At 45.9% G+C, this 12,439-nt stretch overlaps 1 protein-coding gene across 9 annotated transcripts in view; it reads right to left on the reverse strand.

Annotated features, from left to right (window-relative positions):
• Nucleotides 1–12,439, reverse strand: part of SZT2 (SZT2 subunit of KICSTOR complex) — a 56,295-nt gene that overhangs the window by 37,356 nt on the left and 6,500 nt on the right. For 8 of the 9 annotated variants that reach the window (XR_010474222.1, XM_065071653.1, XM_065071650.1 and 5 more), the window contains exons 8-14: nt 12,150–12,360; nt 10,780–10,950; nt 5,317–5,548; nt 4,525–4,654; nt 3,153–3,295; nt 2,362–2,514; nt 1,893–2,007 (exon numbers count right to left, since the gene is read on the reverse strand). Coding sequence is in view for 8 of the 9 variants with exons in the window: in XM_065071653.1 (XP_064927725.1) it covers nt 1,893–2,007; nt 2,362–2,514; nt 3,153–3,295; nt 4,525–4,654; nt 5,317–5,548; nt 10,780–10,950; nt 12,150–12,360 (1,155 nt within the window). In the remaining variant the exon portion in view is untranslated. Of the gene's footprint in view, nt 1–1,892; nt 2,008–2,361; nt 2,515–3,152; nt 3,296–4,524; nt 4,655–5,316; nt 5,549–10,779; nt 10,951–12,149; nt 12,361–12,439 lie in introns of those variants that run through there. The other variant, XM_065071655.1, reaches the window with a different exon arrangement.

Raw genomic sequence — 12,439 nt, forward strand, 5'->3', positions numbered from 1 at the left:
CCTTTTAATTTCCATCACCATTGCAGGTAAACAAGAGAACAGCAGCTCTCTGTCTCCCTCAACACTAATTATTTCAGCAACTTTCCCCATCATTATTATGCTCTTTTCAAGGAAAGAAGTGCCCCCAAACCCAAACGTGAAGCAGAGCTCTTTTCTGCACTGTGATGCCACTGGGGTCCCCTTCGTGGTTTTATACTGATAATACAGAATATCTGATGTTGTTTGAGCACCCAAATCCAAGGTGCATTATTTGGCAGTGATCAATACTGGCTTCCAGCCACCACTGTACTGCTTAGGTGTCCACAAAGCACACAGGTTGAAAGGGCAGAAAAAAACAAACAGCTTTGTGCCACCTGTGGATTTTCCCTCACTACCTGGCCACCTCCCTGCAGATGAGTTCCCTACCCTTTGACTAGTGAAAAGATTGAGAAAACCACAAACAGCTTCTGCTTTGATTTGAGTTTCCTTGCCTTGTTCCCCATGACAGTTTCTGTTTTACAACACCCCATTTCTGTTCCAGTTCTACAGCAGGGCCCTATACGGGAGTCTCACCAAGAGCCTTCTGAAAGTCCGGCTGTATCAAGTGCTTTGCTTCCCTTAAACACTGGAAATTTGAATAGGTCAACACAAAAAACCCTTCCCCTTAAACAAGGCAGGCTGAGTTCTACTGCCATCCTCCACACTGGGTAGCTAATCAGCCCTATGGCAGGCAAAAAGAAACCAAAACAAAACATTGTGCATGACTAAATATAGTTCCTGGTGCAACGATCTGGAGCTTGCCCAGAGCTGCAGGGTATGCTGCCCGTCTCACCTCTTCTTCATGAAGACAGGTATTAACTTATACCTGCTAGAGAGAACTCCTTCATAAAACCCCTCATTTGGCATTATCGGCCCATGTGTTGGCCCAGCAACCAGCGCCCAAGGCTTGGATCCCCTGAAGACAGGAACAGGTAGATCCTCCAGAGTGCCAAAGCATTTAGTATAATCCGGGTTCATTATCTCAGAAAGAGATGGTCCTTTCCATGTTTGTCACCTGCTCCTCAGACTAATCTAACACTAAAGCTAAGTGAGGCAAACGAGAGAATTCTTTCCTGAAGACAAAACATCAAGGCTTAATGATAAACCTCATGTTTACAACAAAAGGTTCATACAGCTTAATAGCAGGACAACTTTCTCATGCTTTATGTTTTACCCACGAACACTTAGACTTGTCTCAGCCATTAGAGCTGGAGAAACAGCCCAGGCAGGAACCCCACCTTCCACATCTGACTAGGGCAGCCCACTTCTTGTGATACAAAGAGGATATTAGAAGTCTATCTAGCAGACTTGCATCTCTTTAGAACACTGTCTGGGTATTAAATGTTTTTCCTCTCCCTGTATTGCTCATATGGGGCATTGTTCACAATTTAACTCTAACTCCTCCTTGCCCAAATGATATGATATACATATACAATTCACCACCTACTGAAGCAGACAGCCTAAGAAATGTGTAGCACATCCATCACAGAGATTCTTGCAGATGAGTCAGACGAGTATCTGCTGCTCCTGACACACAGTATCGATTGTGGTTTGGTCACGAGGATAGACTAGATAACCTCTGAGTCATTTAAAGCCCCACACTTGAATTAAGCAGTGGGAAAAACATGCAGGTGACCAGCTATTCCATTGATCATCAAGTGTTTGGGTTTAGATCTTTCATAGACTTAACATTGAAAGCTTTGTCCCAACTGTCCGTTTTTGTTACAGTAACTTCACACCCACCTAAGCCTTAACATAGTAGTTAGTTGTTAGAAGATATCTGCCCACAGTGTTGCCTGCGATCTACCCACCACTTCTACATCCAGAACTTCTTGCTCTGCTCCTACCCCAGGAAGCAGCCAGGCAGCTCTCACCTTGTTCCTGGCCTGGGCAGGTGTGCCAATGGGGAACCCCAGCCGGAGAACCATGCAGGGAGCTTTGGAGATGATCCGCACCACATAAAACGAGGTAGGTGTGGGATCTTCAGAGCTAAGGGAGGAGGGATTAAGACAGGGCTGAAATAGCATGATCTTGCTGCTCTGTCATGTCAGACCAAGCAGAGGCCTGCTCTCTGGAGACCTCAACAGCCCACACAACTTGGCAGCACCACGCATCAGTTCTAGCACGCACAAACCCCGCAGCTGGCTTCCCCGTCCATCTTGGCTGCACCTGGAACCCAGTGGTAGCAGTTCAGAATACGCAGGGTTTCATATGTGTTTGTCGTGCTCTTATCCCCTCCTCTAGACATCTGTTTCTAGCCCATCACAGTGTATTGGTCTAACTGGATCTCTGGTCTGGCCATATGCCCGATTCCCCACACGGGACTGCTTCAGCGCCACTCACCCGTGTATCAGTTTGACGTAGGAGTAGCCCTCCACCAGCACAAAGCTGCTCCAGTCCCGCAGCAAGGAGGTGAGTGCCGAGTGAGAGATGCGGCACTGGATGGTGCTGTAGCGACCGTTGTTGCCTGGCGTGTGCAGGTGCTTGGGCACAGGCCTGCAGGGTGTGGCAGAAAGTCCTTTTAGAACCACAGTTTCTCTTCTTTCCCCAAAGAGACTTTGCTACATCCATCCCAACCCATCCTCTGACTGGTACATCAGCTTTATTCCTCCAAAGCAGCCCATTCCCAAGCACCTCCACCGCCTGTACCTGATGGCCAGAGTCACACTCCCTGAGCGCACAGGGATCCTGCTCTCCACCTTGCAGAGAACATACTCTTGTATTGTTTCTACCTCCCTCCATTCAATATACGGCTAATATTCACATAACTCTGCAAATAGAACCAGCCCCAGCAAAGCAATGCTTTTGGGGAAGACGTTTTCCAGCAGCAAATGAAACATGTGGGATAGTACCACCTACCCCCTGCAATCAGGAAATCCAAACCCAAGAGGGACTTGAGAAACCACATATGCTCCTGGAAACAAACCCCTCTAGACAAAGATGACTCTCCAACCCACAGTCGCTCTCAGATAAATGAGCCTTCACCATCCACCAGGTACCACCAGCAAGGCCCTTCCCTTGGCCACAGGCACTGCCAAGACAGCTGCAACTCTGCAGCTGGGCTGAACTGGACACCCTGTTTTCCCAGGCTGGCCCACAGTGTGCCCATGAGCTCAGCCCTGCCGGTTACATACGTGTCATGCTCCAGGAGGAGGACTATACGGTGCATGTGCAGCCACCTCTGCCAGAAGTTGGCATCCATGGAAAGAATAGGTTTCCAGTAGGAGGCAAACTGGGAATGGCTCGAGTCAGACCCACTGTGCTGCAGGGATAGCACCTGAGAAAAGGACAGGGCAATATTCAGCAAGAAACCGTCTGGTTCCACCCCAGAGAGATCAGGAATGTCTCTGGTCGCTGAGCTGTGGAGGCCTAGAAGAGAAGCCACATCCCTGGCTTTTGTTAACTGCCTCTCAGCAGAATAAGTGTGTTCACACTGAAACAGGCAGTACAATGTAAGCAAAAATAAATTAGGTTCCTGAAATGTCAAGTTAATTAGGAATTTAGCTACTTAGCATCAATTAAATAACTGTGGAAAAAACGGCATATGTAATGGTGTGCTTTCTGATTGAGAGGGGGATATATGGCTTGTGTCAGCAGAGCAATTAAACACTGAGATAACTCATCTGAGAGTGTTCATGCAAATAGGGTACCAGCAATGGGTGGCATTGGGCAACTCTAACATGCTTGTATGGTAAAACCGTGATTCCACCAACTATAGCAACTCTGCTGACACACAAATAAAGTGGTGGTTAGCTATAAGATGGGATGCTTATGATATACTACGGGTTACATACACAGTGAAAGCTTATTGGGCAAACCTAGGAAGGACTTAAGCAATAAAATTAAAAGCGTAGTTCTCTTAATTTAAAGTGTGTCTAGCTTTGATATCTGCTAGTCATCTTCTATCAATGTCAAGGACACTGCTAGCAGGGAACAGATAATATGCTAGCACTTCTGCTCAGTGAGCTTCAATGAGTTCAAATTTTGCAGTGGAAACTACTAGCTCATATTTCATTTAGTTTCTGCTGTGTAGATGACATGTATCTCTCTTCCACCTTCCACAAGAGTGCTCAGAGCAATGAGACTATTAAAAGCAACTGTTCAGTACATCCTATGCCTTCACCTAACAGTGCTGAGCTACATCACCAGGGCACAAGACTGCCAGCGGGAACTCCACACATATCAGGTATCCACTGATAAAGCATGACAAAAATAAGCTGGTCTTCACAGCACACTTAGGAGACTTTTTGTGGGAATTAGAAGTGTAGCTACAGCAGTAAAGACAGAGGGTGATGTCTCAGAGGGGGAAAAGTATGGGATGGGATGTTGAGGGGTACTGCATTACACCTGAACTCTGTTACTGAGCAGGACAAAGAGGAAGAGACAAAGCCTGAGAGTTACAGAAGATCTTGATTGCCTGTTGGAACTCAGCATCCCCTGGCAAGAGATAGAATAGGCAGGAGGGACAAGCTATCCCACATTAAATGGGAGAGAGTGCAAACATACCGGAGTGGTAGAGCCTGGGGGGATGTAGAAGAGGGGCACCCCGTTCTTGGTGCTCTCAGGAATGGTGAAGTGTTCTGGGACTGTGTCAAAAGACTGCAGATGAACCAACATCTGATCTGTTTGGTTGATGCTGAAAGAGAAAAGGTAGTTAGCCACAAAAGCCCACGCTCTCCTTGGTCCTGCCCCAGTCAGCCCAGTGCCTGCATACACAGTATTCCCAAGGTACTGGGAGCCCATCTACACCAACATCGTTTTCCAGAGGAACGCTGGGATTCAACACCTGATTTGCAAAGAGCATGTTAAGGAAGTTCAAGTGTAACAGCCTAATATACAAGGCAGATGATCCAAGTTGGGAATGAAGTGCTAGAAAAGCAAGCTGCCAAACAGCAGGGAGTAATAGTCAGCCTGGCCAGGAAATGGTTAAAACCCACAGGCCGTTCATGCCCAGAGACATTAGGTGTTGCTCCTAGAGTGACCACGCAGCACAGCTGCAAGGCTGCACGGTAAGAACGGCCCACCTCCATGGGGTGGCAGTCACAGTTAAGGTTTGCATTGCACGATCAGGATTCAGGGACAGCAATATCTTCACCATGAAGAAACCTTACAGACTAGGTCACAGGCCAGTTTGAGATTTTCCTTGCCCAGACACCAGTCATGCCTCTTTCTCAGAGCACATTCCTCTGGGACCCTGGGTTGGGATGGCCACCTGCATAACCCATGCCCCAGCATGCCCAGAAAGGAATTTCTTGGTCACATCAGACATTGGGAACTGCTGGGGATGATCTGGCTCACCTCTGCAAGGTGTTCCAGAAGCGCCGGATGACTGTAGTGCGGTACAGGCTGGTGATAGGCTTCCGCATGGTGCAACTGATGTCGTGCAAGATGTCATAGCTTCCCTCCATCGTCACCTCTACCCATGTGCTGCGCTTCGATGGGTCCAGGGGCCAGGGTGTCACAGCTAAGTACTCTATCCTCATGTTATGCTTCCAAAGCAGCACTAGTTTCACCTCCAGCTGAGACCCACCTGCATGAGAGCAGAGAAATAAGTTCAAGTGCTCCAAGTACGTATCTGATATTTATCTCTGACCAGGGACTCCCAGTATTGTGAAACTGTTTGATTTCTATGAGGAAGACAAGGTAATCTAACAGCTGTTTGCTCCAGCTGAAGTCATTCTCTCTCCTTCCCAACAGAGCAATGCTTTGCTTACCCAGTAAACAGTTATTTAAATGTACACATAGTATCCACACTAGAGAAGGCAACTGAAACTCGGAAGAGGTGGTGACATTCACAACAGGCTCTCTTCTTCACAGCTTCAAGTTCATTTCCAATAAAACTGTTGCTTAGCACAGATAAGCAGGGCCTTTAAGCTGTAAAGTTTTCTCATCTGCACTCTGCAAAGTTAATCTATCCCACTGCAGAAACACGGACATTGAGACACGGTGGGCCCAGATCATAAACAACCTGGAAGGTGAGGTCCACTTCTTGAATCAAACTCCATGTTCTTCCTGCACAGACAGTATTTCATGCAATCCAGAACTTCAAACATCAAAAGCTTCTCACCATGTTTACCCTCTCCTCACAAAGTTACAAAGTAAAGAATAAACATTCACCCTTTCTTCAAACTGTACATTTTTTTTACCTTTTTCTTTAAGCGGGCCATTGCACCTCTAGCAAGATTAACACAAGCACCTGCCAGCAAGCCGCACTGAGCCAGAAGAGCAGAAAACTGTCACAGTCCTGCTGACTGTGCATATGTATTTGTACTAAAACAAGCCAGGAAAACAAATGACTTTCTATAACAGTGCCACACTGCTGTTTCAACTGCTCAGTCATCGATTCTGATGTCCAGCCTGCTCTGCAGTTTGCTGGACTTGCAACATTTGTGAGATAAGTGATTGTATGTGCTGGAAATCATCCGAACAGGTCACCAGCCTGGATCCTACGTTTCCTGCAGAGTTGCATTTGCTGCTGCCATAGGCACATCGTGCCAGCCCCTTCACAGGCCAATTACACTCCATTTAAAAGCCACCGTGCCTTTTGCTCCCGTGGTCCCTGCTGGGAGGCTCCCTGAGTTTCCTTCCCCCATCAGTGTTTAGAAGAAACCTTCCAGAGTACATGCCAAATTCATGCTCTGTTGTTCTTTTGATTAAATTGTTTTTCTTCTGAGAAGCTTCATTTCCATAACATTGACAAGGATCATGCACTAGGGGGAGAAATCCTCACCTAGTTTCAGGTGTTACTGTGCAGGTTAAACCAAGCCACAGGCACCAGCAGAATATCCTTCCCCTTAACCACCCCAGACCTTCCTGCACCTCAAGAATTCATCTATACATTGTATTCCACCTGTATTTCATCTGAGGGATTACCAGGATTTTATTTAAGGTCACTAATATTTTTAACAATGGGTGCTTTGTGTTACTTACTACACATACAGTTGCCAGGGTTCTACCATCTGTTGTTTCCATATGAAGATTGTCTAGTTTATCAGAGAGGCTAAATAAATTTGTCTCTTTCCATATCATACTGTCACTTCACTCTTACTGCTTTAATGCTCATCCACTGCTTTCTGCACAGTATTTTGGTTCTCATAACAAAGTATTTCCATTTCATCAACAGTAAACATGATAAGTAAATTCCTACATTTTCGCCTAGATCATTAATGAAAATATTTCCTACTTCCACCTGTGTTTCCATTAGTCATCCTGGCTTCACTCCTACGATCCAACACAAGTAAAACTAAAACACAGGCAAAATATTTCCTTAGTTTGAAGTCACACCTAGATGAATCTTTGGCTTGTTCTTACTGCAAATCATTCTATTTCTGGTCTTTGACTTAACAGCTAATACAAGTTTCTGCTGCTTTGATTTCTTTCAAAGTCCAGCTCTCATTTTTAGAAAACTCACTTTGTCTGCCAGTCCCTGAGACTGAGAACGGCCCTTCTCACTGGTCAGCTTGTGCCCGGCCATTTTTGGTGCTGAACCAATTCACAGAGGAAAATGAGGTTCTGAAAAATGTCCTCCAGGCTCTCCTCAACACACACTAACACAAAATGGTCCTCCCCCTTTCTCGAGCACTTCTGCATACCTAACTAACCACAGTAGCCTTCTAAATGCCTAAATATCTGAAATCAAGTAGTGAGGGTAACCAGAGCACTTATAAATATCACAAATAACCTCTCCAGGCAACTCTGAGCACAAATGTAGCTATTTATTCTATTTTGCCTTCGGCGAAGTGAAGCAGAAAAGCGGCAGTGTCAAAGTCCACGACTGCGCTGTTTCCTCTCGCTTCACAGCCAGCTGGCTCCTTAACAGCCTTTAGTTTTGCATGTTTTGGCAAAAGCTTTTGGCAATCCGGGTTAATTAACTGTTCTTTGTCATACACTTTGTTACAGAATGGCGCAGGGAGGTTCAATTAGCCAAACATGCTTTTCTTTAGCAGAGGCAGTGCTGAATGTTTCAATGTCTTCATCTTTTATAAATTTTACTTTGTTAGTTTAAAAGTTTTCTGATCACAGCCAGAAACTCCCCAGAGCATTTAACCTTTCCGAAGTATAAGTAACATTATCTGCTACTATTCTGAAGGCTGGCATAGAAATATAGACTGTGTTTTTGATAACTCAGACATTTCATTTTTAAACTCTTTCTTAAAAAAAAACTTTATCAAAATACACAGGAAGTATTTCTGGCTCAGGGAGCCCTGAGCTACAAAGAGATAGGGAGCGCTCAAAGGGAAGAAATAACGAGAAGGGAGATACCATGTACTTTTATCCTATTCTTACTCCTCCCTCTGTATCTCCCCATAGCTATTCACCACAGAAGGGAACTCAGACCCAGTGCAGCTGCTCTTCTGCCGTCTTCTCTCGTAAAAATGGAAGATCAACCTGTTTAGCATTCCAGGGGCTAAAAGGTGGCAGGAAAATACCTAGAGGAGAGAGCAGGGAGCGTGGTGAACACATGGTGGTATTTCTGACATAGTCTTCCAGACTCCTGCATTTGCTGCCTAATGGCACCCTGAGCCAGAGCTTGTAGCTACACCTTTGTGTAAAAAGGTACAACGTGAATTTGCCTGTTTTTTGAATGATTCACACTTGCTACCTCTTCCAGCATTTCTCTGTAGGACTTCACAGTCACAACAGCACTTCAACATTGCTGCCAGATTAAAGAAAGGCTCTTTCTCCAGTGTTGTCTGAGCAGTAAGTGAACTGGTGCACAGAAGGACAAAAGACACAATACTGAGCACAGTGTGGACAGGAACTGACTTTTTGGGCTGTTTCATAGACATTCTTAGACAAGGAAAGTGCAATGGACCTAATCTGCCTGGATTGAAGGGAAGCACCTCATGCCACACCTACAGGAGATTAGCAAAAGCAATCTGCAGATGTCACTAGAACACCTGTGTCAATGGGAAAACTTAACAGATTATTACTTGTAATAGAAAACTCCCGAAACAAGAAATCAGGGATATTCCTGGAAGACCAACTTTAGAAATTATCCCACCTAATATGATTGTTAGCAACCTTCCAAAAAGAGCTGTTTTAGATCCGTTCAGTCTGTAAGAACCATGAGGCCAAAAGAACTGCAATTCATTCCCAGCCATCGCACAGGAACAGTGAGCTGAACCCAGTGAGATGAACTTAAAGAGCACTATTATGTGATGAATACCACATTTAGGGACTACTAAACAAACAAATAAAACAAACAATAAAACACCCTTAAGGACCCACGAGCTGGAAGCAAAAGTGTGTGAAAGATGCAGGGATTTCTGCGCTAACAATGCAGTGCAATCACAGAGAAAGCTCATGTGATTCCTGGTCTATCAGATATGGTATTTTACTTCAGAAGCAGGGAAGAAGTATCATTACTGAACAAGGCACTGATAAAAGCACATTTACAACAGTCTTACCAACTGTTTCAAGAAATAGGACATCAAACTGCAAAAAGTGAACAACTGAGGAGAAAAAAAAGTGTGCTGTTAAGATAAATAAACAAAATAGAAAACCTGCTCTTACAAAAGAAGGTTGAAACATTGGTTTGCTTAACCTGCCACAAGAAAGGTTACAGGGAGAGAGGCATTGTTCTTAAACATGTTTGTGCAACACCGGAGAAGGAGGATAAACTTTTAATTAAGGATAATAAAAACAACACAGGTCTAATTGAGTCTGAGTTTAGAAAGGAAGGTAGAGAAGAGCAAAGAAGCTCTGGGACAATCTTCCAAGCAGAGCAGTTGCATAACTTATTTACATGGTTTTCAGGCAGACCACAGTAAATTCACAGAAAACATCACATGGCAAGTTTGGAATGATTTTGAAGTTGTACCACAGACTTTGATTTTTCTGACATAAAACATATTGTGTGCATTAATATCACAAAAAGAATAGTTGAAGGTACTGTGTCACCATGTGTTGTACATGTTTACGCTGTGTTCTAAGAATCCCATCCTCCTGGCTTTTTGCTGGTCATTGTGAAGGCCAACAATAATTTCTTCTCTTGCGTGCAATTCATAACCTCTATTTGGATTTCCTCATCTCGCCTTCAGTTAAAGCACCAGCCACAGTTAAAGCACACAGCTGGAGAGGGAAAGTCAGGCATGGTTTACTGGTACTCCTTGGGCCACTCATATCCCTCAAGGTCCTCAGTCAGTGGTTTGTTCTCACACTGCAGGTGCAATAATCTCTAGTGAGTCAGATGAGAGAACAGGACCACTGGCTGGTTCAATGTTCTTCTAGTATCGGTCATGGTCCTGACTGCTCGGCATTTTCACCTAACAATATCCTTTTTTCCCCCAATTTCTTCCTTTGGAAGACTGTAGCTTGGAGGCATTAAATCTGTTGTACCAAAGGGCTCAACTTTGTGTTAGTATTTTGGAGTGCATCTAGCAAAGGACTAGAAAGGGATGAAAAAAGGAGAAATATAAAGGAAATCCCAGAAAACTCTGCAAAACCCCAAGTTCTATCAGTAGTTTCCCTGCAATTGTGGGGACTCATTTCCAGGATACAGAGGGTCACAGTCTGTCTGTCCCTCTCCAGGCACTTACAGCCACAGAGGATGAGCATGGCAAGTGCACAACTGCACAACCAATACTGGACAGTTCTGTGTTGGGCAATAGTTCCAGAACACAAACTTAGAATTTGCAGAAAATGGCTCCTTCCTCCACAATACCAGTGACTCTGCTGAGATGGCAGACCCTGCACTGTCCTCTAAACAGTTGAGAACAGTCCTATCCAAGCTTCCAGCCCCCAATGCAGCACAGTCACCTTTCGTGATGTTGACCTCACGGATGCTGTAGCCTTCGCGCAGCCGGACGGAGACAATGCTCACGAGGTCAGCATGCACCTCCTTCTCCGTGTGCTTCTTCCTCCTCATCGCCAGAGCAGGGTTGCTGCTTGCAGACACCAGGTGCTCATTGAACAGTCTATGTTGGGACACTGCAAACGGCACAGATGGGGGGTGTGAGGGAGCAGCTCCGCTGCTGCTCGCCTACAGCAACAGCCCTCCCAAAATGCTCTACAAACACTGCCGGGAACACTCGTTGGCCTGAAGAACAGCACATCCTTCAGGCACCAGTTGCACCCAATCCTGATTCTGCAACACAGCAAACAGGTCCACTCGTGTCGCCAAGAGGCCTGGGAGAGGGACAGGGTGGGAAGCCAGGCCTGGCTTCCCCTGGGACAGCTTCTGTGACAAGGCACACACTGGTGTTACATGTTTAGCCTAGACAGGCAGAACCTGCACAGCTGTTGCAAGAGTTGCACAGCAAGCTTTTGGGCTTTACCCCTTTCCCTGGAAAACCCTGAATTTCCAGGTGCTTTCTAAAAGGTATCAGGATGCAGAAGTGTTGCATTTAAACTACTAACTCCTGAACCTTTTAAGATTCAACATTTTCAAGGCCAACTCTCTTCAAACTTGTGACTGGATACAGATTCTGCTGCCGAGTTACAGAAAGCACAGATGGCACGAGCACATCACCAGGGCATGAAAGGGCGGTAACTAATCTCCCCTGGCATACTCTTTGTCACTACCACTCACAAATAAGAACAACCAAGAGAGGTATTTGGGACAGTTCTCAGGGGCCTAGCTGTTCAACCCAAACTGCCATCTGCAAACCCAGTTAGGACAAGCTCCCCAGAATGTCCGCATCTGCGAGCTAGCCAGTGTGCAGGAAAGGTCAAACAAGAGCTTCTTGCCCCTTCCAAGTTCCAACACGGCAGGCCTAACTGCAGTTTGCTGAGTGAAACCCACCGAAAGGGAAATGGTGCAAAATGGGACATCAGTTTTCCCCAATTCACTCAATTCCTGGAACCAGGAGGGGAGTTACAGAAGAGGCTGCATGGCCCAACATTGCCCAGAGCCCACAGGAGACACAGAGCTCTGGGGGGTCCAAGATACTGCGCACCCCCAGAGCCTTCCTTCTCATCCAGGCACAAGCATGCCTTGCTGCCTGTCAGAGAAGGCAGCATTCTTGCCAAAGCACACACACTGCTGCCTTTTCCTTGCCTCCATAGTACTCAGAATGACCTGGAGGGGACAAGGGAGGGCATCAGCATAACCAAGCCTGGGGATGTCATCCCAAAGAGAGGTGCTGTAAACATCTGTCTGCTGGAAGGAAGACAGGCACACTCCTCACCACAGTAGTATTCTGGATTCAGGGACTCGCCAGTACGCAGAAAGGAGTACAGCAGGAACGCCTTGTGATACACATTCAGATCCAGGCTCAGGGGATCCAGCTCAGGGCACGTGGAGAGGTAAGCACCAAAAGTGGCCATGGCAATGAATTTCATCAGTTCCACATTGGGAACATGGCCAAAGCTGCAATCGTAGGAGTAGACACCGCCCACCTACGGGATGGATAAAGACAATACCTCAGAGAGTGCGGCACTGCTGAGGAAAAGGGAAAGAACCAAGCCAAGGCCTTGG

The sequence above is a fragment of the Columba livia genome, chromosome 8 (genome assembly GCF_036013475.1).
Source record: "Columba livia isolate bColLiv1 breed racing homer chromosome 8, bColLiv1.pat.W.v2, whole genome shotgun sequence".
Classification (NCBI taxonomy): domain Eukaryota; kingdom Metazoa; phylum Chordata; class Aves; order Columbiformes; family Columbidae; genus Columba; species Columba livia.